The 25,108-nt window shown below is 48.1% G+C and overlaps 1 protein-coding gene across 2 annotated transcripts in view; it reads right to left on the minus strand.

The window, feature by feature from the left end:
• Window positions 1-3,540: 3,540 nt before the first annotated feature.
• phactr3b (phosphatase and actin regulator 3b) overlaps window positions 3,541-25,108 on the minus strand; it is a 49,426-nt gene continuing 27,858 nt past the window's right edge. For both annotated transcript variants that reach the window (XM_029248008.1, XM_029248006.1), the window contains exons 7-12: window positions 24,250-24,403; window positions 9,985-10,040; window positions 7,064-7,125; window positions 5,763-5,903; window positions 5,464-5,540; window positions 3,541-4,000 (exon numbers count right to left, since the gene is read on the minus strand). In XM_029248008.1, coding sequence (XP_029103841.1) covers window positions 3,985-4,000; window positions 5,464-5,540; window positions 5,763-5,903; window positions 7,064-7,125; window positions 9,985-10,040; window positions 24,250-24,403 — 506 coding nt within the window. In that variant the 3' untranslated portion in view covers window positions 3,541-3,984. The remainder of the gene's footprint in view (window positions 4,001-5,463; window positions 5,541-5,762; window positions 5,904-7,063; window positions 7,126-9,984; window positions 10,041-24,249; window positions 24,404-25,108) is intronic.

Here is a 25,108-nt window from a genome sequence, read left to right on the forward strand (position 1 = left end):
GGGACGGAGATGACGCAAGTTACCTCGCCTCACCCCACCATCGCACCTGCAACACCTGACCTGTCCTCATTAAAACACACCTCCGGAGCCATGTAGGGGCCTGCGTGTTTCTGTGCCTTTCTGGACGCTGCACACACACACACACACACACATAAGACACAGGCGAACATCCAGCCCTTTCCCCAACACCTCCAGTAACCAGATCACATGATCACAGTCTCCATGGTCCCTAAACCCCAACCACCACCAGCCATGATGAAGACACCTCCATAGTACACCATAGAGACGTGGCCCGTGGTTTACCGCGTTGCTTAGGCACTCCGAAAAGGCGCACGCAAAGTGACATTTGTCTATTTGGAACACCAGAAGGGATCCTTTGAACCTTGTGAACACTAGAAATGAATTTATTAAAAAAAATAATCAAGCCCAAAACTGAACAAAATTAACTTCTCTGCCCCAGCCATTGTGTAATTTAGTTTTACCACGATTTGGGAATGAACACGGTGCAGAGATGTAACTTCGCTGTCATACTCTCCTCCGATACTCACTTTCACATTGAAAATTGATTCATTTGGCAGACGCTTCCGTCTGAAACGAATTACTGTGATTTTTGACTAGTATTTAGCCGACTCCTGTATCCATGGTAACTTACAGCGTTAAACATACTGCAGTAAAGGGCATACTTCCTTTCAAAGTGTGGTGGAGAGTGGTGTGGTGGTTAGAACTGTCATCTTGCACACGAATGTCTCAGGTTCAAATCCCCATCCTGCTATAATACCCCTTGATCGAGCTATTCACCCCAAATCGATCCAGCAAAAATAACCGTATTGTCAAAATGAGTAAACCAGTGTAAGTACCTCAGTGCTGCGAGCTGCTTAGGAGGAAAGTGTGAGATAGATGAATTATTAATCGTAAAAGCGGTAAACAAAAAGGGAGCTGTGTGGCTCAGCTTCTGATTAGACCTCATGACAGGATTTTGGTATTTATAGTAAAGTTTGATAATACTCGTTATGCTGGAATTTGCATGTTGTGTAACATGGTAAATCACTGTATCTCAGTATCCAAACCTAACATAGTAAGTCACCTTGGCAAAAAGTGTCAGATAAATTAATAAATAATAACATTACATCACTTTGGACAAATTAATAATATAATATAATATACACACACACACATTTTCAGAACCGCTTGTCCCATACGGGGTCATGGGGAACTGGAGCCTAACCTGGCAACTCAGGGCGTAAGGCTGGAGGGGGAGGGGACACACCCAGGACGGGACCCGTCGCAAGGCACCCCAAGCGGGACTCGAACCCCAGACCCACTGAAGAGGAGGACTGTGGCCCAACCCACTGCGCCACCGCACCCCCTAATATAATATAATATTATATAATATGGGGGGTGTGGTGGTGCAGTGGGTTTGGCCGGGTCCCGCTCTCTGGCGGGTCTGGGGTTCGAGTCCCACTTGGGGTGCCTTGTGACGGACTGGTGTCCTGTCCTGGGTGTGACCCTCCCCCCCTCCAGCCTTGTGTCCTGTGCTGCTGGGTGAGGCTTCGGCTCACCAAGGACCTGCTCGGGACAAGTGGTTATAGAATTGTGTGTGTGTGTGTGTGAGAGTGAGATAAGATAATACAAATCAGCCAATAAAGGCTGCCACAGCCTCTAGCAGGTTCTTCCGGGCGCTGAACCGGTAGGCCTATATTCAGGACACATAGTCAGTTGGCAAGAGCGCTAACTGGGCCTCCTTTTTAGATTAATATTCTTACAGTATAACACTACAGCCTCTGTGCTTGTAGTAAAAATCACTTTGCTACAGTTTGTCTGTGGATCTGCGGGTGGGGTTCTGGTTTTACGTCATCTGACCGTTCGAACTAACGGCGCACGTGGTGGATACGTGGTCCCGGTGAACCCCGCAGAGGCGTGCAGGCGCACAGGCGCACGGAGGCGCACCCCGGCCTGCGAGCGCCGCTCACAAGAAGCCTGGAGGGCGTGTGGGATGAGCTCTCCGTGACGCCCACGCTGCGTTTCGGGGAGGATCGAGAGCCACGGCAGCTTATGTAACGGTGCCGCCGGTGCCAAAGCGCCGTCCCGCCTCCCGGGTCCTTCCACCTTAACAAAAGGACTGTTTCACGCTGGAGCAAGAAGGGAAATCCAGCTGCATTGATACTGACATGAGTCGACTCCCACAGCTTATTATCCTTACTGTTTTCTCAATTATCTGCTGCTTTTCTCCAAAGCAACTGAAGGTGTGAAGCTACTAACAGGGATTTACCCATTTTTACAGCAGGGTAATTTTTACTGTGTCACTTCAGGGTAAGTACCTTGATCATGGGTACGACAGCACAGACGGAGATCCATACCCAGCTCCTTTGATTTCTAGGCAATAGGTTACATTTATTTATTTAGCAGACACTTTTCTGCAAAGCAGCTTCCAATGAACTCTATGTAGTGTTATCAGCCGATACACCTTACTCACCGCGGTGACTTACACTGCTGGATACACTACTTACACTGGGTCACTCATCCATACATCAGTGGAACACACACACTCTCTCTGTCACTCACACACTATGGGAGAACCTGAACAGCATGTCTTTGGACTGTGGGAGGAAACCAGAGCACCCAGAGAAGATCCACACAGACAAGGGGAGAACATGTAAACTCCACACAGGCTGAGCGGGGATGGAACCCACGTCCTCTCACATCCCCCAGGTGCTGTGAGACAGGAGCCACCGAGCCGCCCACTAGTTCCAACCACTACGCCACCTACTGGTCGTGCTCCTCTTCTAGTGTCCATCGTAGGCCATGGTGACAAAGGTCAGTTTGGGGCAGCGGGCGGCAAAGTGATTTAGATCTTCCACTTCGCATTCAAAGGACCGTGGTTCAAACCCCACTCCTGCTAGTGTCTTCGATCAAGGTACTTAGCATGATACGATGCAGTAAAAATTACCCTGCTGTATAAATGAGTGAATCGGTACATGTAGCTTTGAGAAACATGTCAGATAAATGCATTCTGGGACAACTTCATTTTTTCCGCCATTTACATCTAGTGATGCAGGGCTCACCCCGGGCGAGTCGCCAGTTCATCGCTGAATATCATGTCATACCATCAGCATCATATTCCTGTCGATGGCTGATATGAAAGTTTATTTTTTAAAGAACTGTGAATAAGTGAGTAAATATGACGCGCCGTCGAGTCGAGCGCCGAGTGGCGATCGTTCGGTGTGAATGGGCTTCCTTCCTGTCCTCCGAGTTCGGCCTCTCCCCCCCCAGGAGCGTTTTGACAGATCCTGCCCACGCCGATCTCTGCCACTGCTTCGGCGCCCTTGAGCATTCAGCCACGACAAAGCGCCCGCCCTCCGCCCACCCGCCTCCTGCCCAGCCACCCACCAACCCACCCAAAAGAATCAGAAGCAGCTGGCTATTTTCTAAAAATCCAAAAACTTGTATTGTGCACACAATAAATAGTGTTTACAAAGGGACCTTCCTCGTGTTCACACATGGAGTTCTGTTAAGACTGACATCTATACAGTGATAGGAAATCAGTACGAGAGCAGTGAGTCCACAATGCTGGCGCGAGGACAGACGCTTACGTGGTAGGAAAGGTAAAGCCGGTCAACATGCACGAACCCCCGCCACCCTCCCTCCCACCTCCCTTCCCCAGATATGCAAAGACAGTCTTTCTTTCTGATTTTTTTTCCAAAAGAGTCCGTAGAAAAAATGGTCCTGGAAACAAAGAGCAACCAGGACCTCTGCCGAGCACTCCTCGGAAATTTCCGGAGACCTCTGTCTGAGCAGGTTGTCCGGCTCCCGGCGGCGCCACTTCCTGCCGGGCGGCACCCCCAACGTGGAGACATAGCCTCCGAGGTTCACTGCGCCCAAATATCAGGACACCCACGGACCGAGGGCGGGGCTCCCGGAAGAATCCCCCTCGAGGTCTTCGCCGGCAGGACCCGGATCGAGCAACTCTTCACGGAAGAAACGCTGCTACGGCCTGTGGAACCTGCGGCACAAGAGCGAGGGGTGTCAGTAAGCGGGGCGGAGTGGGGGGTCGGGGGGTGTGGGGTCCGGCCCGAGAGACGACGTCACAGCCCTCCGTTCGGAGGACTTCATTAATCTCTGGGCTATTCTTGGACACCGTGGGCCGCACAGCAAACAGGTAGGCCGTGCAAAGTAAGCGAAACGTGGGCTAATTCAGGTGCGGCGCATTTGTTATCTTTGGCAAGGTCAGAGCGACGCCCAGATTTCAGACCCCTTGGGGGGGAGACACCCTGTTAATTTTAGCCCAGCGCTCTTGTCTCCTTTATTCCTGACTCTGGCGTTACTAAAAATATCACCGACCGCACACGTATCGACTCTCACCTTGACTACGTCCAGCGCAAGGTGTCCAGCTTCCCCCCAGATGTGCGGACAATGACAAGTACGCACGATCCTCGGGCTACAAACCCGACTCGTTCCACAAAATCAGCTCGTTCGGCAAAAACTCACATTCCATTATTTCTTACGGGTGAAACGTTAACTCATTCCAAGCAGGATCCAAACACAATAAGAAATATTGTTTCGATGTGTCCAGACCAGTTATCCAAATTGCAGACAAGTGTTATTAAACAATTACAAATATTATAATAAAATACAGTGCTGTATATACATGTATGTACATATAAACTGCATGTATTAATGTAGGTAGTATATGTATGGTTAAGGGTAAGGTAATAATATTAAACACAAATATAAGATGACTCATAAAATAAAAGATTACTTATTTCATAATTTACTATTTATAATATATAATTTATATATGTGTATAAAGGGGGGTGCGGTGGCGCAGTGGGTTGGACCGGGTCCTGCTCTCCAGTGGGTCTGGGGTTCGAGTCCCGCTTGGGGTGCCTTGCGACGGACTGGTGTCCCGTCCTGGGTGTGTCCCCTCCCCCTCCGGCCTTACGCCCTGTGTTGCCGGGTTAGGCTCCGGTTCCCCGCAACCCCGTATGGGAGAAGCGGTTCTGAAAATGTGTGTGTGTGTGTGTGTGTGTATATGTGTATATTTAAATAATTATATATGTAATCTATAATTTTACTAATTATTTTATCACAAATTATTCTAAACATAAGAAACACTCAAATTAACTAGTTAGGTAATTAAAAAACTGCAAGAAGGTGACTAGCCAAGCAAAGGACGCAGGCTGTTTTTTAACAATCTCAATAATTTGTTTGATTTTTAACAGTGAATAAGCACAGCGCTCAGCACAAGGCACCACCTTGAGGGAACATAGGGACTAACGCGACGATAATTCCCACAATGCTTAGCGCCAGAGGCATCTAACGTGGGATTGCACGACCTCATGTGAGCAGAAACGTTTGTAAATAAAGACATTGACCGATATTAATGTAAATTGTAAAGGTATAAATTGAACAGGTTTATATATACATATAGATATGTGTATGAAGACACACACACACATCGCTGACCTTGTCAGGTGTTTGCTCGATGCGTGAACCTCCATCTCGTTGCTTTTGAATTCATTGAGCTCTTTCCGTATCGCCGCCTGCACGGAAAATGCAAACACAGTGTTTTACCATCCTGTCCCAGAGCTGTGTTTCCCCCCCCATGTGTCTTTCCCATCATGCCTCGCTCTGATTACGGTCATACTGTAGGTACAGGTGGTGGTACCGGGCAGTGCTCGTCACAAGGCCATGCGTGGCGTGTGGAGCGCGCACGGAGCGTATGTGTGCGTGCAGGTGTGTGCGTGATTTACTGTAGGCTGTACCTTGTCAGCTGCCGAGAGCCGCGTCCAGGGCTTGTCGGCACGCCGGTCGTAATCCTGAGCTTTGGCCACCTCGACGTAGTCGCTGAAGCGGATGAGGATCTTCCTGTCGCGCAGCTCGTCCACTGTGGGGCGCTGATTGAGCTGCGGAGACAGAGAGGAGGATTCTCAGCTGGAGGATGTGGGACGGACGCTTGGTCCCGGCTTCCAGTGAAATGCAAACGAGGGGGTGGGGGTGGAATTATGTATTTCCGACAGCGGAGGGGTTATGTGTCTCCATCGACCAGCTCTGCCATCATCCCATGTGCAGTGCGAACACGTCGTGGCAGCGAGCTCTCATTGTTTACCGTTGCCACGGCATCACTGCACTGACAGCTGATCTATCGCTCTCCCAGACTTCATGAGGTGAACAACCTGGAAAAGCACTGTGCTCCTTCACCTCTGGCCACTTGGTGGACTCACTCACGAGGGTCCAAACCTGAAACCTGAAACATTCCAGAAGGGTCTCAAACCCATATCTTTCGGAGCCACTTCTCTCCCGATCTCCTGACAGCTCCATAAATAAATCCAACCCCATTTGCTATGATTGCCTATGTATTTGCATTTTCCGGAATGTCACTTCTATAGGTAGCTACCGGAGGGACGTGAACCAGCAACAAGCTGCATGTCCGTCATCTCGGGTCTGCGTCCGAAGCTCCTTGTCTGTCGATGTACAGAATAAATGGAAGCTCAGAAAAGCAATGACCATGACCATGACCATGTTACCTCTTCCCCTCACCTCACCTGGAGCATCTAACGCTCAAACGTGCACCTCTCAGGCTGTTCTCGTTACATGTCTGCTTGGCTCACACTGAACTGGTAGCGATCCATAATTCTTCAGTACTTCTGCCCCCATAACAAATCCACCTCATATTTAATATCATCTCCCTGCTCGCTGATCTCCTGGATCAGACTCAAGGCCTCAGCCTGTGAGGAGCGTGTCACCGATACTCAGCTTCCCCTAAGTGGTTGAGATAATCCGGTCGGCCTACTCGCACGCACCTCTGCGGCTTAGTGGGAACGCGGCGTCATCCCGTTTCGATACGTGAGCCACCTGCTTCCTGCGGTCAGCATCCCACAGTCAACCGCGGAGGGCCTTTCGCTGCTTTCTCCACCGGCGCCAGTGTCAGAGCGGCTTTGCTGGTTGATTTTGTTGTTCTCTGTGTGTGGGCACGCATGTGTGCGCGTCCATCGGGGATTTAGTGCGGGGGTAGAGGAGGGACGGAGAAGATTAGGGGCTGATGGGATTCCTGCGGCCTACAAACCTTTCGATTGAGCCGCTGTTTAATTTCCCGCCGCTCCTCCTGCTCCGTTTGGTCGTTGCGCTCTGCGACACACGGGACACAAAGTCACACGTCAACAAAAGCGTCCAGGAAGGGGCACGAACAGACAGGAAACATGCGGCTCAGAGCCGAAGGTCACTATGTGTCCCCGAAGCGGTGCAAAGAGTGCGGGACACATGGGTTCGGTGGCCCACTGTGACCTAGGCCCTCCCGACATTAACCCTAGAAACGAGACCCGTTACGTGATGCGATCCCCATTACGGGACCAGATACTACAGCGCTGAATTGTGACAGATGCATTATTGCATGATCCAATTTCCTTTATCATCCTTGTCCACTTTGTGTGTCATTCACCTCAGGGGGACCAATGGCCACTCACCGTATCTGTGCACAGTCTACAAATTGTGTGAGGAGCTTAAACAGACTGTAGCAGCTAGTGGCCAGCAGGTGGCTTCGCGGTTAGAGCCACTGCCTTTGGCCTCGAAAGAAGCAGGTTGGAATCCCATCTCCTGCTGTAGTACCCTTGATCAAGGCACTAACCCTAAAACAGTAAAAATTGCCCAAGTGTGTTAAAGGCTAGGGGGCAAGGTGGTGCAGCGGTGCAGCGGGTTTGGTTGGGTCCTGCTCTCTGGCGGGTCTGGGGTTCGAATCCTGCTTGGGGTGCCTTGTGATGGACTGACGTCCTGCCCTGGGTGTGTCCCCTCCCCCTCCAGCCTTGCGCCCTGTGTTGCTGGGTTAGGCTCTGGCTTGCAGCAACCCTGCTCAGGACAAGTGGCTTCAGCCAATGTGTGTGTGTTAAAGGGTAAATCAGTGTAAGTTGCATTGGAGACAAGCATCACATTAATAAATCATTGTAAATAAAGCCATGAAACCATAGCTTTAGCGACACCGGATGAATCCTTTAGATGACCCTGAATCACGGTTTGACCCCTGCTGAACAAATTAGCTTTTGATGGCAACAGTGTGTGTGTTTGTGTATGTGTGTGTTACACTGCTCTGTTGTACAGATATGTGAATAACTAGGGAGTTTACTGCAGTACATCTCACACTTCAAGTCAGCGATATCCTAGTTAATAATCGTTTCAAGTCGCTTCGAAGAAAAGCTTCTGCTACAGTGATAAATGTACACGACCGGGCAAATGCAGTGCCTTAAATTACCCATAAGTCTTTGCTGGTCTGCAGTTGCAGCTGTGATATCTGGAGCACCTCTGGCCCCGTATCGCAGACGGACCCCAGGGCACGTTGCGATCGGATCTGGGGATCCAGTCTGATTTCTGGCCACGAGGTTTGACTCGTTTTCGAACCCCTTCTGGGTAACACTATCGAAAGCGTCCCCCTACGGGGGTGACAGAGGATTTCCAAGGAAAGCCGTCACTCTTGTATACTTTGCCGCTCTACATTTTCCTCCGAGCACAAGTGAAAACTCCGCGCCCTCCAGAAGTGCAGCGGCATGGGGTTCACAGCCCTGAACGACGGCTGCTGTCGTCGTGTAATTAGCGTCCTCCGCAGAGGATGCTGCTCCAGCCCTGCTGTCGCCTGATGTCACTCACTCCTACGATGCAGGTTGCTGCTGTTCGCCATTCCTTTGGCTCTGCGCTCGGTGTTGCCGCCAGAGCAGCTGAAGTGTGGGTTCCAGTTCTCCGTGTTACACGTGCCTCGCCAGGGAGGGGGCTGACGTGGCGGCGCAGTTAAGTGACAATTGCTCTGAATCAGGAGGCGCCGGGGCCACATTAGGCACATGGGATTGATGGGCCACATGACCCCAGAAGCGTGTTTTTACTGGGTTTGTTTCTCCGTTTAGAAGGCATTTACCTCGAATGGTGGACTGGGGGTTTAATAAGCCAGACGCTGGACAATGGAGTCCACTGAAGAAGGATGTAACGGATACCACCCCTGAGCATGGTAAATGTGTGAAGTGTTGGAGCATGTGTTAGCGCGCCGATCCATATCCATATCACAGCACCCTTAGGGGGGTTTCTACACAATACAGCACACATCTTGGATAAGTGGCTCAGGTTTCATTATCAGAGTAAATGAAATCCCTTCATTGACACATGTTAAGTGTGGCCTCATATACAGTATTTGATGGAAAAAAAAAAAAACAATTACATATAAAAATTATACCCCACATTTATAAAACATCACATTAGTTTCTTCGTGGACTTATTTTATGTCCCGTTTACTAAAATAAATTTTAGAATTAACAGTCGCCAATGCAAATTGTGGATTCTGTTTAAGTGAAATCTGAATATTTTGCACATGTAACTATTAAAACTTTCAAAAACATTTGCAATTAATCATTTTAACACATTTCAGATATATTGAAGCATTTTTTATGCCTTCAAATTATTTGCTGTATTTACTATATCCCTATATAAGTCGCAATGAGTCACTCAGCTTCTTAAATTCATACATTCAGTAATAACTTCTCTATTGAATCATGGGGTCGCAGTGATAATAAATTCACCTATTTCTAGACGGGTCTCCTCTATTTACTTTCACTGAGCACAAACTCCGGGGCAACAGCAATAGAATCAATTTCTTCCAAACTGTAAAAGTATAAAGCAGTGTGGGGGAGTCATGATATATGATTACAGACAGGAGGAAATACACCTGCTGTAGGAGGTGATCATGGGGAAGGATTTACCTGTGCGAATACTGTGTATGAAATAACACTTGTATAAATACCATAGAGAGCTGTATGAATACAACAGTGAATACCTGTACATGCAGTATTATACTATAGTAAGAAGGTGTACAGATACGATCACTTTAGTGCATGCCCACAGGTACCATGGTAAAACTAGATCCGCGTGAATGCTAGTATAATTATGATCCCTACAGGTTCGGAAAATGTGGTGAAGAGCCGCGCAGATACCATGGTGCAGGCGCGCGCCACTCACGTTTGAGGATGTTGCGGCTCTCGAGCTCCTCGACCCCCGGCCTCTGGCTCAGCCTCCTGCGGAAAAACACGAGAATGACGTTCTGGACCATGTCGGCGCGCGGCGCCCGGTGCTCCCGCGTGCGCCGTCAGCAGCCGAGCGCGGATTCAGCGAGGACCCCCCGCAGCTCCCATGTCCTCTCCGCTCGGGACGCGATCCACATCGGGGCTCCGACCCCCTTATAGTCCGCTCTCGTCCTAGCTGACCCGTCCCGTCTTCCCCGAACTCGAACCCGCCAGCCGCTCCGCCTCCCCTGAAACGCCGCGGAATAGTGTGCGCGGGCGCGCGCGCTCTCCTCCTCGCGCCTCAGCTTCAAGTGCGTCTCCGGCGCGCGACTCTCCTCTTTTCTCTCCTCGGCGCGTAATTGTGCTGCTGCGCGGAGAGAGAGGGGGGCGAGGTGTGCGGCGCGTGAGAGATCCCCGCGCGCGGAGAACACGCCCGCAGAGGGGGGGGGGGAACAGCAGCCACGGGGGGTCTCCACGCCTTCCTGCGCCGCTCAGTACGATTTACTATTATTGTTCGCCAGAGGCAGGATTTTCCCCGCAAAGAGCAGGAAAAAAAAAGTGCGGCCAGTTGAACAGCGCACAGGTGGAGCAGTTTCACTCTGTTCTCAGTTCCAGTCCCTCAGTCTGTACTCACTCAGAGATGACAATCCTTCATTGCGACAAAGACACGTAACATTCCGCTTTGCTCTCTCTCTCTCTGTCTGTCTCCCACTCAGTCATTCTATCAATTTTATCATCACCTTTAGCTGCTTACCGTCTTTACAGCACTGTACTCTTCCCACACGTGTACATTTACATTCATTTACTGTATATGATCGACGCTTTTTTTTTTCTCCAGGTGACTTACAAAATGCTTCCCGCACTGACTGACAAGTTTATTCAGCAGAGCGAGTTTTACTGCATCAAATCAGGGTAAGGAGCTCGATCAAGGGTACTACAGGAGGTGGGATTCAAACCCATGTACTTCGGACAGACTGAGGGTAACACTAAACAGTACACTTCCTTTGCCCTTATGGACTAAGACTGAGGACCTTTCCATTGAGTCTTTATAAATGTACCTTTACCATATTCACAGTATAAAACTGCATTTACCAGGACACCAGTAATTACTGATTTGACAAATGCTACTAATTGTCGAATAAATGTGAGAGATAAACCGCTTTCTGAAATCACACTGACATCAAATCTGCTCCTTTGAAAGAAAAATCTTTTAAATTATTCACACCAGATGGTGCATATTAAATTACATTTTTTATAAATAGCCCTCCACACGAAACGCTGAGATCCATCCGTAACAATGAACCACTTAAAAAATGCCATACTTAGTCCTACAAAATTACACAGGAGTTATTAAACACATGCTACAAATTTATAAAAGCTACAGTTGTTAAAAAAGAAATGAATTGTTTAAAGAAGTGTGAAAATATGCAGGAAGTGTTAATACTCTTACGCACAGTCCCAGTGAGGGAACCCAGGCTATACTCCTTCTATTGTTTATATATAAAGCAATACATTTTCTTATTATATTCAAAAAATACTATTTATTTTCAGATTTGAAGAGAAAGCAATCGAAATCAGAGGTCACCTACCTGGCCGCGACCCCCCCCCCCCCAGCCCACGCACCCAACAAGCACAGGGCCGACCATTTGAAGAGACAGGCCACAGTTACCATGATAGAAAGAGCAAGGGAGCAGGGTGCGAGACTGAGCTGCACCGAGTGATAAACTGGTTGTTGTTTGTAACTCGGGATCTGAGGACAAGCAGTCCAGTTCCTCTGTTTTAGCTCCACATGTCATGGGACACGAGGAGATGTTGACCAAGGTCCACCTTTAGGACAGGACTGACATGAACAGGTGTTTTTCAGGGCAGCACAGTGGCACAGGGAATATCCTCGCAGCACCTGGGCTGCATGCTTGGATGTGGGTTCAAATCTGGCTCTGTGTGGAGTTTGCATGTTCTCCCTGTGCTTGTGCAGGTTTACTCCAGGTGCTCTTGTTTCCTCCCACACTCTAAAGCTGTGTATATGGTTTGTGACTCAAAATTTCCCATCATGTGTGTTTGTTGTTGCCCAGCAGTGGATTGGCATCCTGTTCAAGGTCTGCCCTGTCACACATCCAGGATAGATTCTGGACCACCTTGACCTTGCCTGGGATGGGTGGATTGTGATGGTGACACACACACATTTTCCAAACCACTTGTCCCATACAGGGTCACGGGGAACCAGAGCCTACCCGGTAACACAGGGCGTAAGGCCAGAAGGGGAGGAGACACACCCAGGACGGGACGCCAGCCCGTCGCAAGGCACCCCAAGCGGGACTTGAACCCCAGACCCACCGGAGAGCAGGACCCGGTCCAACCCACTGCGCCACCACACCCCCTGTATGATGGTGAGAATAAATATTTATTTCTTGTGTTTTCAGTGCATTAAGTTGCACTGTTTGCTGTGTGAGACTAGTTCAAAACCAAAAAGAAAAAAAATCCCTTGGAATTATCTGCTAAAACAGATAATGAGAGAGTGTAAAAGACGGAATACATCTTTCCCCATTACCACACTACTTATGGAGGTGATTTTCTGAACTAGACACAAGTGGACACTCTGTCCATCTCCAGTTGCATGTCCCAGCTGAGAAGACAAAGATCTGGACATACTGGAACGCAACGGTCGGGTTCCTGGAAACAAAACGGCCGCACAATTGACACAAGAAGGCAGTGATTCACGGCAACAGCAGGACACGGTTGGCACCGGCGCCGGCATAGGGGACAGAGCGATAGCGCTCGGCCGAGCGGCTGTGATTAAAAAAAATAAAAAACACATGCGCCCACACGTTTGGAAATAAGCCTGGAGTATTTATTCCACTTTGTTTAGTTATTTTTGGCTCCCTATATACAGCTCCCAATCTGGGAATCCATACACAGCGCCAGTGATCAATACCTGTAAATAAATAAGGAGTTTAATCAATAATGTCCTGGATGTCCACAGTGATCGAGGACAATGACAGATGTATCAGATAAGTGGCCTTAAAGCAATTATCAGACCAAGGGGTGAAAAGGGACTTGCGTGCCGACTCCTGTTGTCGCGTCTCGGTCCCGAACCTCACTTGGGGGGAGGGGGGGCACCCGCAAAGCTGACCTAAATACATCCTCTAATGTCTCGACGAGTTTGACTCGCAAAGCCGGAAAGCTGCCCGGCGGAACCGCAGCATCTAAGGCCTTGTCTTCCTATGCCTCCATTTTTTTATTTACATTACTTTTAGCTGATAAGTTTCTCTAAAGTGACTTACAGTATAAAGCTGTTTATTTAGCCATTTATACAGCCAAGTGACTTTTACTGGACCAATTTTAAGGGTAGTATATTAATCACAGTTATTATAGCTGGAGATAAGACTTGAACCTACAACCTCTGGGTCCAAAGACAACAGCGCCAACTACTAGGGTACCAGCCGGCCCATTTTATTTACCACTTACTTTTATCCAAAGTGACTTACAATGTTAATCTACTTGCACTGATCTGCTCATTTACACCACAGGGTAATTTTCCTGTACCTTGATCAAAGACACAGCACAAGGTGGGATTCGATCCCCTAACCTCTATGGAACCTGCTGAATTGCCATTATTTCTTTTCCCTTCTAATGTGGCCTTAGAAAATTGCTGTACTGTTCTGGTCGACATCCAAAGGTCCCTCTGTAAATATGCGAAGAGCAAAGAGTTTAACTTTCTTTCTTAACTTTCTTAATATTTGATCTGCATGATAATACATAGGAATTCTGGACACCTTTCTGAGGTTTATTAGACAGAGCTACATGATCAGACCTTTGAAATACTGTAACTTTTTCACCTTGTTTTATGTGTATGGATGTGTGCGCTCTGTCTCCATGCTGCTGTGACCCGGTAATGCTGTGGAGTGAACAAAAAAAATTCAGAGTGTTAATCATATGGGGGGGGGGGGGGGGGGGGGAGGAGGTTCCCTGCGTTTCCAAGATAGGCGCTGGACCTCCAAGACCCTGCATTAAACATGGGATTAAGGGGATGGATGGATGGATGGACGGATGGAATAACCTAATAATATCACATAAAGTCACAATATTAAGAAGTTCTCCTGCATAACATCCGGAGGATGGGTCCTTGTCACACAACAGACTCTACAGAGATCCTGGTCCAGGCCATGTTAATATCACACCTGGACTACAGCAGCTCTCTCTTGTCTGGTCTTCCTCCACCATCAACCCTTTCCAGCTGATACAGAATATCGCGGTATAAGTTATGTATCACTTACTAACGTGTTCCCATGTATCTCTCTTCCTCATCTCTCTCCAGCGGCTTCCTGTAACTGCCTGCATCAAATTCAACACTCTTGTTACAGCCTAGAAAGCCATCGACGGATCGGCTGCCTGATATCTGCAGGACCTGATCGCTCGCTACACCCCGACCGGACTGCTATGCTCCTCCACCTCTGCTGACTTAGTGGGCCCGCATGCAGTGAGCTCAAATGCTCTCAGTTTTCACTCCAGTGTTATGGAATGAGCACCCTCTGTCCCTCAAAGCTGCTGAATCCCACAACATTCAAGAAGGGTCTTAAAACTGTTTCAGACCCACTTCTCTCGATGATGTTTGCCAGCAAAAATAGTGGTACTGACTGACTGTACTTTGAGAATCAACTGTCTATACCTTTATTACTCCATCTGCTGGTTTTATGTTCCTTTGGAGAAAAGCTTCTGCAAAATGAATCAATGTAAATGGGTAGGTGGAGGAGAATGGAGATGACAGGTGGTACTCTGGTTTCTAGGATGTACATCTCACAAGGGCTGCATTTCTTCAGGCCATCGATGTGGCCTTGGGCCCTTGGAAGAGTGTCAGAACACATTTGTGAGCACAAAGGTGCCCGCCCACACACACACACACAAACACGGGCAGGTCAGCATCATGTAATAGAAGAGGAGACGAGTTGGAATGTGTGACAGGGACACCGTCCAGTTCCATGAACTGCCACTCAACACGGGCCGGTTCAGTGCCGCGAGGTCTCGCTACACCTGGGCATTAAAACTGCAAGCGCCCCTCCGGCTGGGCAGGTCGCCAGCGTGCCAGAGCGATGAGAGGGCGGCCAGAGCAGGGGCTGATGGGAGTGTCATGCCATGGGTAGAGTAGAGGGGAACGGGTTGAGTCATGGGCCGCAGGCAGCGTGCTGCCAAGCGGCAAACAAAGTGTGGGGCATCGGAGGGTGTGTAGAGGGCCGGCGGGGAGCGCTGAGGGGTCTCGCAGGCTGTCTGGGGCGGAAGTGGAAGATTAACAGAAACCACTTCCGTTCCCAAGAGGCAGAAGTGTAATTTTTACATAAGCCGGATTTGTACCGTTGACATAGCAACCAGACCCTCACCATCCAATCAAAGAACCAGGGTTTGATTCCCCGTTGAAGTACAATACAATATTATTTGGTTGCTTCTTCTGGATAATATGTAACAAAGGACTGTACTGGTAGTTTTTGTCCAAACTGAATTGTGTGGAGCAACAGGCGGCGTACTGCTCAGATCTGGGGCCTTGCAGCTGTGGGACCCAGGTTCAAAATCCATCCCCGCTGAAGGAGTCCTGATCAAGGTACTTACCCTTAACTGACACAGTAGAAGTGACCCTTATCTACAAAGGGGTGAATCACTGTGAGTAGCTTAGTGTATAAACCTCACGTTATAAGTCATTTTGGAAAAATGCATCAGACAGAAAAATGAGTAAAAATTATGCCACTCCTTTGTGATAACTTGTCAAAGAAATGCATGAACCATCACTTTGTTTTGTACGCGCTACTGGGATAACTGTCCAGCGATTTTGTTGATCTAGAATGAGGGATTTTCATGACCTAGAAGATTATGTGATAAAGCAGGGATTATATTTCTTGTTCTCATTATTGCTGTAAAAGTGTGACTATGTAGACTTAGTTGTTGCAGGTCATTAATTCCGCCATATGCTCCGTTAAGAGAGTTGGCACTGCAGAATATGGGCTAATAGAGATTTCTCCTTCGGCTTATAATTTCGGAAGGGTTTCTAAGTGTTGCCGTGGTTTCCGTCGGACCCTTTTAAAGATGCGGCGCGGCAAATGACTCAGAGAGAGACGCTCCTTTCAAAGGGGACCCGTCCGTTGTTTTTACCACCGACTTCAAAGAATCAAAGGAGCCAAAAAAGGGGTATAAAAGTCACTGCCAGGAATAAAACCTGCATTTAATGGGGCTTAAAATCAATGATTCATCAAAAGCCAGTTTGGCCTCAGTTCACACCAAGCCAAGAGGTCTTCTTCAAACAGCAAAGGTCACCGTCACCTGCACCACTGCAGGGGTAGACATACAAAGCGATACGGCATCTGACTGAAAGTAAATGCCTTCGAATGTTTCAGTGAAACAGAAATTATATTCCAGTGTCAATGAGCACAAACTCCAACAACTGGACATTGCAATAAAGTAAGATCTTATGAGGACTACAGGTAACTGTCTCCGATGTGCAGACATTGAAAGAGCTGGACAATCACAGCAGGTGGTGTTGGACTCATGTATAGAGCTGTCAGGAGATGGGAGAAAAGTGGCTCTGGAAGAGATAGGTTTGAGACGCTTTTTGAATGTGTGAGGGATTCAGCAGCTCTGAGGGACAGAGGAAACACATTTCACAACATCAGGGCCAAATGAAGAAATAACAGGTTTTTGGTTTTGGACCCCTGGTGAAGGACAGGACATCGCTCTCCCTGGAGTGTAGGACGGATCAGGTCTTTTACTTTTCTGTTCTACTACCTGCGATTCTACCTACAACTGAACGAATGCATAACTGAAGAAACGTTGGAGGCACTCTGTTTCAAAAATAGACTAAATGCTTTTTTAATAACTGTGTGCAGTCCCTGAGTCTCATAATCCAGTATTTTGCGGAGGCAGGTGCTCTACCTGGTCAGTTACTGAGTACACGTCCTACCTTGTGGATCCCACAGTTCTGGAGTGAACAGCAAATCAGCGGCGTTTTGATGTCTTAATTACACACCATGCAGCCCCACACAAATCCTATTTTACCCCACTGAGTGAATATTTAATTACTGCACGTAGGTCGTGTGAAACCCCGTAACAACAGCAGGGCGACGACATGGAGACAGCGTATAATTTTACCCTTTTTTGGTATGGATTCCGAGCTTCCGGAGAAACGCACACTGGAATTTTTTTTTAACAGCCAAATAAAGAGGCAGGCGGTGGTGGGGGAACCTGCTAGGGATCGATGCTGCGCCTTCCGTCACCAGCCTCCCTCGCCTCTATATAGCAGTGGATTCGGGCCAGGCAACGTGTTGCTTAGAGCGCTGCTGCAGATCTTTCCAGAAGGCCCTGTCACATAAGTACGTGCGCAAAGAGTGACGGACGGCTGAACGGCCGCGGTTTAAGGAACCTTCCGGAATTGCGGGTTGCCGCTAACCTCACTTGAGGTCTGGCTTGGCCTTTGACCCTTGGCCCAGCAGAAGGGGTTCTCCCGAGTACCACAGACATTAACCAGACAGTTCCCGTGGCCTTCAGCAAACAAAATAAATATACACACACACACACACACACACAGGCTGAAACCACTTGTCCCAAGTGGGGTTGCAGCGAGCCGGAGACTAACCCGGCAACACAGGGCACAAGGCTGGAGGGGGAGGGGACACACCCAGGATGGAACGCCAGTCCATCACAAGGCACCCGAAGCGGGAGTCGAACCCCAGACCCACCAGAGAGCAGGACCCAGCCAAGCCCGCTGCACCACCACACCTCCAAAAATAAATAAAAAAACCAAAAATATAATTTACATACTTAGCGTCTATGACCAAAACCTGAACGACGAGTTGAGAAGAAGCCTTAAAAACTGAAGGCCGTACGTCTGACTGCGGAACGGACCGGTCGTGACGGAAATGCTATGGAAAACCAGCCAGCGCAAATTTGTCCCAATGGATTTGGGTGATTAATTCATGCTCAGAGAAAAGAGAAGGACAGTGTGATAAGTTCGTACAAAGACAAATGGTGTGAAGGACATCCACGAAAGACAGAAAACAAAAAAAAAAAAAAAAAAAAAAAAAGAGTAATTCAAGCAGCACTCTAACGCTCTACGATATTTGTCATCCCTCAGCCTTCACCCGAACAAAGGTAACACCGAGAATGCGTTAACCTCGCACTGACCGGTTCTTTGGGAGCACAGGATGTACCGCTGAGTCGCATAATGAAGCAGACCAGAGTTTTATTAATACTTGTTAATAATGGTCATTTTCACCGCGAGAAACACCTTGAGTTATGAGACCAGTAAACCAGCACAAACAAAGGGAGGCGAGTGTATTCCCACTAAGAAACTGCCATTAATATTTCAGCACATGGAACAGAGGATTTCTACTGCAGCGCCACCAAAATATTCCCATTATTGACCACCCTGCGTTGCCTAGCAACACAGTGTCACCACCGAGCACCAACGGGCCAATCGCATCTCTGCAAAGAGCCTAATGAGGATGGCTTGGGCGGTGAATCACGCTCTGTGGTGGAGTGTGTCCTCTGGGGGGTCTGCGCTGCGCATATTTCCCAGCTTTGCACAATGTCTCTAGCTGCTAAAAAAGAATCTAATAAAAAAAGATGCCACGTGTTCGTAGCTTCTGACCGAACTTAATTTATAGCTACGTTTCTTCTTTTTCCAGACCCTGCAAACTCTGCTTTTTTATTTACTCAGTTTCTCCTAAATGACACATAAATCATTATTAAAATATGTGAAACCTCAAAACAAACAAAACATTTATTCAGTTGAAATGTTAAACACTTTCTTGCAAAGCAGCTTACAATGTTATACCCATTTATACATAGGGATAATTTTTAGCATAGTAATTTAGGGTAGAGGTGGTGCGGTGGTGCGGTGGCTTTGGCCAAGTCCTGCTCTCCGGCAGGTCTGGGGTTCAAGTCCCGCTTAGGGTGTCTTGCGGTGGACTGGTGTCCCGTGCTGGGTGTGTCCCCCCTAGCCTTGTGCCCTGGGTTGCCAGGTTAGGCTCTGGTTTGCCATGACCCCACTTAGGACATGTGGTTTCAGACTGTGTGTGTGAATTCAGGGTAGGTACCTTGATCAAGAGTAATAGAACCAAAGGTGGTATTCAGACCTGGGTCATTTGTATGTAAAGGTGAGTGTTCTAAGTACTACTGTCACAAAGACCAGGTTTGCTATTCTATTACTGTATCATCTATCGATTGTCACCCAGAGTGGCCGAAGACCAGCAAGTGTGCAAATGACAGGACACGTCATTAAAAGAGGCTGGAAGGGTTTTGCACAAACGGCTGGCATAAAGAGCATCTTCACTCCACATGACACCATGGATGTACAGCAGTGTCCATGTGAGCGAGGCTGAACGTGTCTGTACACCGGGAGCAGCTGTGTGCGGGTGGGCCGACTGGTCTTGTTAGGGGCTGACTAGGTGTTGTTTGGCGCTTTCTGGTTTTATCGCAGTCCAGTGCTCATGCTGACATTCAAGGAGCACCGCAAGCTCAGAGTCGTCCGCTGACCCCCTCCGTGCTTCCCAAGGGTGCGGGGTTAATGAGCTTGCTGGGCAGTAGTGTGCAGCAATGTATAATTCAGCGGTCTCTGTTCTAAAAATAGCTGCAGACCACCTCCTTGGGGACTGCGGAGCTGCGGACCCCATCAGTGAGCACAGGAGTGGTACGAGAAGGGGTGGGGGGGGCAAAAGAGCCACCTCTGTGAGCGATGTGCTCAGTGGGGCTGATACACTGGAAGCCTCCCCTGGGGGGGCGGTCCAGGTGCTTGTTCTGCAGTTTTCCACTCGGTTGCCTACGTACACGACTATAAATAGCAGCGTGAGGATTCCCTCCTTTAAGGGCTGCTGCGCCGCATTCTGGTCCAGGCTGACAGATGCAGTGCTGCACGGGGGGGGGGATGGGCTGCACCGCAAAACGCTGCACAACCTGGAGATAAGAAACTGCAGAACACAGAACTGCGCTGTGGAGAGAATGGAATCTCATCAATATGCGGGAACCGTACATAAATAAGATAAACTTTAGTGAAGCTGATCGATATGTTCTCCTGACAGCCAAGCAGAGCAATTGCTTAACCTTTCACCGGTAAACACTTGTGGACCCCCCCGAAAGGATGCAAACACCCTCACAGAGCCTGTGTGTCATGTATCGGAGTGTGTGACAAACCTAGGATGGAACAGGGAATAGCAGAACACACACACACCATCTGAACCGCTTGTCCCATACAGGGTCGCAGGGGACCGGAGCCTAACCCGGCAACACAGGGCGTAAGGCCGGAGGGGGAGGGGACACACCCAGGACGGGACGCCAGTCTGTCGCAAGGCACCCCAAGCGGGACTTGAACCCCAGACCCACCGGAGAGCAGGACCCGGTCCAACCCACTGCGCCACTGTGCCACCGCGTCCCCCTAATAGCAGAACAATGGCTGAATAATATACGCACTTATGGATGATGGACGGACAAACGGGTGGACACTGCTCTTTGGTTATCATTATTTATTAGCCTAATGGTTAAGGACATGGACTATATTTTGAAGGTTACCAGTTCAAATCCCCCTCCCCATTCCCACTGTAATATCCTTGATCAAGATACTTACCCTGAACTGATATAGTAAAAATTACCCAGCTGTGCAAATAGCTGGCTGAAGCTGCTTGTCCCAAGCGGGGTCACGGCGAGCCAGAGCCTAACCCGGCAACACAGACCACAAGGCTGGAGAGGGAGGGGACACACCCAGGATGGAATGCCAGTCCGTCACAAGGCAGCCCAAGCAGGACTTGAACCCCAGAACCGCCAGAGAGCAGGACCCGGTCAAGCCTGCCTGTGCAAATCGGTTCAATTCTATTTTACTACGGATAGGTGCATCACCTAAGCAAGAGACATTTACGATTATTACCCCTTACAAGCTCAGATGATGCTCAACCTGATGGGACTCTTAAATTGTACACAATCATTTACATGCATTTATATTTTATTGACACTCATGAGGAATAATGGTTTATGCTTCTTGATGAAAACTCCATTCACAAAGTCCTCACTTTTATCACCATTTACTCTTAACTTTGAAATAAAGACACTGTTTGCCAGTTCCACACATCAAACCGGTGATCAATGAGCTTCTTGACCGAACACACTGGACCGGTCACTGAGCACCAGTCTGCGACTCAACACCTGCTCCACTCATCCAGATAAATAGGCCGTTTTCAAAAAACACGGCTCTTTTCCTCTGCCTCCATATACACTCTGACTTGGGGTACTATGGTAAAGTGGACTTGAGAAGCCCGCTAAGAATGCAGCAACCTGTGGTTTTGGGGTTTGGTATGAATATTTTATAGGGGCTGTAGCTCACGTCACTCCTCAAATACCAAATAAATAGCATGTATGCGGTTTCAGCAGTGGCAAAGGTGACAATGTGGTCAGGGGAATGCCGGGCCAGTGACAAAGGTCTGGTTTTTGCTAACACTCTCACTGTTGGCCGTGCCGGATCCTCTACCGCTAAAGTCTCCAGATCCATCCAGTCAGTGGGCTTTGACCTGCAAGTGTACTGTAAGTCTGATAGATCCGGCCACTACAAAAACATCCAGTAGACAGATGATAGAGTAGTGGTTGGAGTTGTTGCCTTTAGACCCAAAGGTTTGATTCCCACCTCTAGGTGTGGTACCCTTGAGTAAAGTTACTTACCCTAAATTGCTCCAGCTATATAAACTGGTAAATAACCGTTGGTTGCTTGACATTGTAAGTTGCTTTGGAGAAAAGCATCAGCTAAATGGATAAATGTAAATTAGGGGTTCTGCTGACACCAAGAAGCAATGAGACTGCTGTGTGAGTGTGTGTGTGAGTGTGTGAGAGAGAGGAAAGGAGAGAGCCAGCGGACCAGTTTCCTGCTTTCCCTTTCCTCATACTTGTCTCCTCACACTTACCGCACTGGTTCTGGGTAATGAGGGATAAAGCGTGTGCTAATGATTTAATGCTTAATCACAAACTACTTCCATCACTGCAAGTGCCAATAAATATGTCCTCTTTTAATAGTGAGTTCTGCCTTTCATTGCCATGAATGAAAAAACCTCCTTTCAACTTTTCCAGCTTGAAGTGCGAAAACCCCGTCCCATCGCTTGGTGCTCCCGCGTACAAAAAGTAAAGCACGGAGGTTCTCGCTTCTGGCTCCATCGTGGTGGAATGACCTCCCCCTCTCACTCAGAACTGCTGAATCTCTGTCTACATTCAAGAAGGGTCTGAAAACTCAACTTTTCTGGACTCACATCACCCAAGATCTCCCCAGCTCATGTATGGTGTAAATGTTCATGCACCGTAACTTCACGATCACTCCCGGATAAGCCTTTACACAGCCACTACTCCGACACTGTATGCGAATACTTGTGTACCTTCTAAAAAATTGTAGGAAGGTTATCAGCATTCATCTAGCCTGCGTTTTATGCACCTACTCGAGCTATGAACATCGGTGCATCAAGGGGAAAGTAACAAACTAGGTCTACTTAAGAATCACATATCTGTAGCCATGTCTCTTTCTCTTAATATAATGCACAAATTGCATTTTCGCTGAGATGTACGTCATTTTTGAGAAAAGCGTCTGCTAAATGAATAAATGTAAGTCTGTGATAACCAGCTCTGGAAAAACTAAAAAAAAAAAAAAAAAATCACAAAAACACTTGTAGTAGTTAAGCGTATTCTTCTCGAAATTCTCAACTATTACAATAAGAAAAAAGGGGTTTAGCATCACCGATTGTCGAGTTCGAGATAAAACACGAAGACAGGGAGAGGAGCGTACGAATCCATCCGTCACAATAGCCCGCAAACACAAATATGGCATCACTAATCCTGCTGCATCCGCCATTATGCAATGAATCCCCCGCCACCCAAAAAATTATACAACCCTTCAAATACGATTATGGTTTTCCACTTCTGCGTGTGTCCCTCAATAGAACAATCCCATTCCATTAACATCCAAGCGCCTGTACAACCGCCAGAGCCTTCAGAAAGCTGCAGAGTGGGAGCACAAATATTCGATTCGGCCCTCGATGCGACAAGAGTTTGCTCTCTTCTTCGCCATTTACCTTTGCTCCCAGTCTGGGCCTCTGGTTTTGAAAGGCATTTTCAACAATATGGTTTGCACTTTGGAAACAGATCTGATACGGGGACATCCTGTATGTACACCGCCCCTAAAGGGACACTCTTCTAATCATATTTTGCCAACATTCAATTTTACACAAATTAAATTCCATAAAACCCATAAAAGAACCCTGCAGATACCACTGGGAGGCAGACAGGAACTGAGAAAGGTCAACGGGAACTAAGGAAACAGATTAGGCAGTCTGCAAAAAGAAAAGCTATGGAGTGAGCGGTGAAGTAAAGGCATTAAACAGAGAACAGCCAATAGGAGATTCAGGAGGCGGCGACTAGACACAGAGAAGGCCAATGGCAGCTAAAGGAAATGGGGACTAGACAGAGTGGACCAATAAAAGGGAAGGAGGAGGGACTTAATGTAAGAAAAGGTCAGTGGCATAAAAAGGGGACAGTGAAGGCCACTAGAAGATAAAGGCGGTGGTGACAGGACAATGTGGACCAGTACATTTACATTACATTTATTTATTTAGCAGATGCTTTTCTCCAAAGCAACTTCCAATGAACTCCATGTAGTGTTATCAGCCCACACACCTTATTCACCGTGGTGAATTACACTGCCAGACACACTACTTACACTGGGTCACTCATCATCTCTGTCACTTACACGCTATGGTTGGACCTGAACAGCATGTCTTTGGATTGTGAGAGGAAATCACAGCACCCTGAGTAAACCCACGCAGACATGGGAAGCACAAGCAAACTCCATGCAGACTGAGTGGGGATCAATCCCACGTCTTTTCAGACCACCCAGGCGCTGTGAGACAGCAGTGCTATGTGCTGTGCCACCCAGTAGGGTGTAAAAAAGCAAAGAACCAAAACAGTGAGTAAATTAATGTGAATTAAAAGAGAGCGAGAGAGGGCAGAATAGGGGCCAATAGGGAGTAAAAGGGGGGAAAAGCAAAGAGACCAATCGGATATAAAAGTGGCTGAAAGAAGAGACCAATAGGAGATAAAGTTGGCAGGGAATAGACAATGTGGACCAATAGTGAGTAAAAGGGGGCGGGGCCAGTAAAGAGAAGACCAACGGGAGATTAAAGGAGGTGGGGATTAGATAAGAGAGCCAATGGTTGGCGAGACTAACTTTGCGAGTTTCATCTCAATCTGCTGGCGGATCTCCTGGCGCTCCTGGTCGCTGCGGGTGGGGAAGATGTTTCGGTCCTCCAGCTCCTGCTTACTAGGTCGGTTCCTCAGCTTAACGGCCAGAAGCTCCTTCCTCATCCTGCGCGGCAACGTTCCTGTCACGGCATACGCGGAAAGACACAACGAAGCACGTCACACACGCACAATATATCAACACAGTCCAGACACACACACAAATTCAATTCAATATATTTTTATAGAGCGCTCTTCTCATGCAGTGACACAGAGCGCTTTAACACAGGCATAAGGCAAGAAAAACAGATACGGACAAATAAAACGACTTTTATCTCAATTAGAAGGAAGCGAGACTTTTCTGAGTGTTGATTATTAAAGTCAAACTGGTGCTTTGATCCAAACACACACACACACACACACACACACACATTTTCTGAACCACTTGTCCCATACGGGGTCACGGGGAACCGGAGCCTAACCTGGCAACACAGGGCGTAAGGGTGGAGGGGGAGGGGACACACCCAGGACGGGACGCTAGTCCATCGCAAGGCACCCCAAGCGGGACTCGAACCCCAGACCCACCGGAGAGCAGGACCCAGTCCAACCCACCGCGCCCCCCTGATCCAAACATGACACCTTTAAATTATTATGCAGAAATTTCCTTCCTATATTGCTTACAAATTTAGTTGCATGTACCATTCACAGCATATTTACCTTACAATTATTTGCTTAGCTGATGCTTCCTTCCAAATTGACTTACAATGTTAAGGCTCCTACAGTTATTGACCCATTTATAGAGCTGGAGGTGAGACTCAAACCTGCAACCTATGAGTCCCAAGGCTGCA

This window comes from Scleropages formosus, chromosome 22 (genome assembly GCF_900964775.1).
Source record: "Scleropages formosus chromosome 22, fSclFor1.1, whole genome shotgun sequence".
Taxonomy (NCBI): Eukaryota; Metazoa; Chordata; class Actinopteri; order Osteoglossiformes; family Osteoglossidae; genus Scleropages; species Scleropages formosus.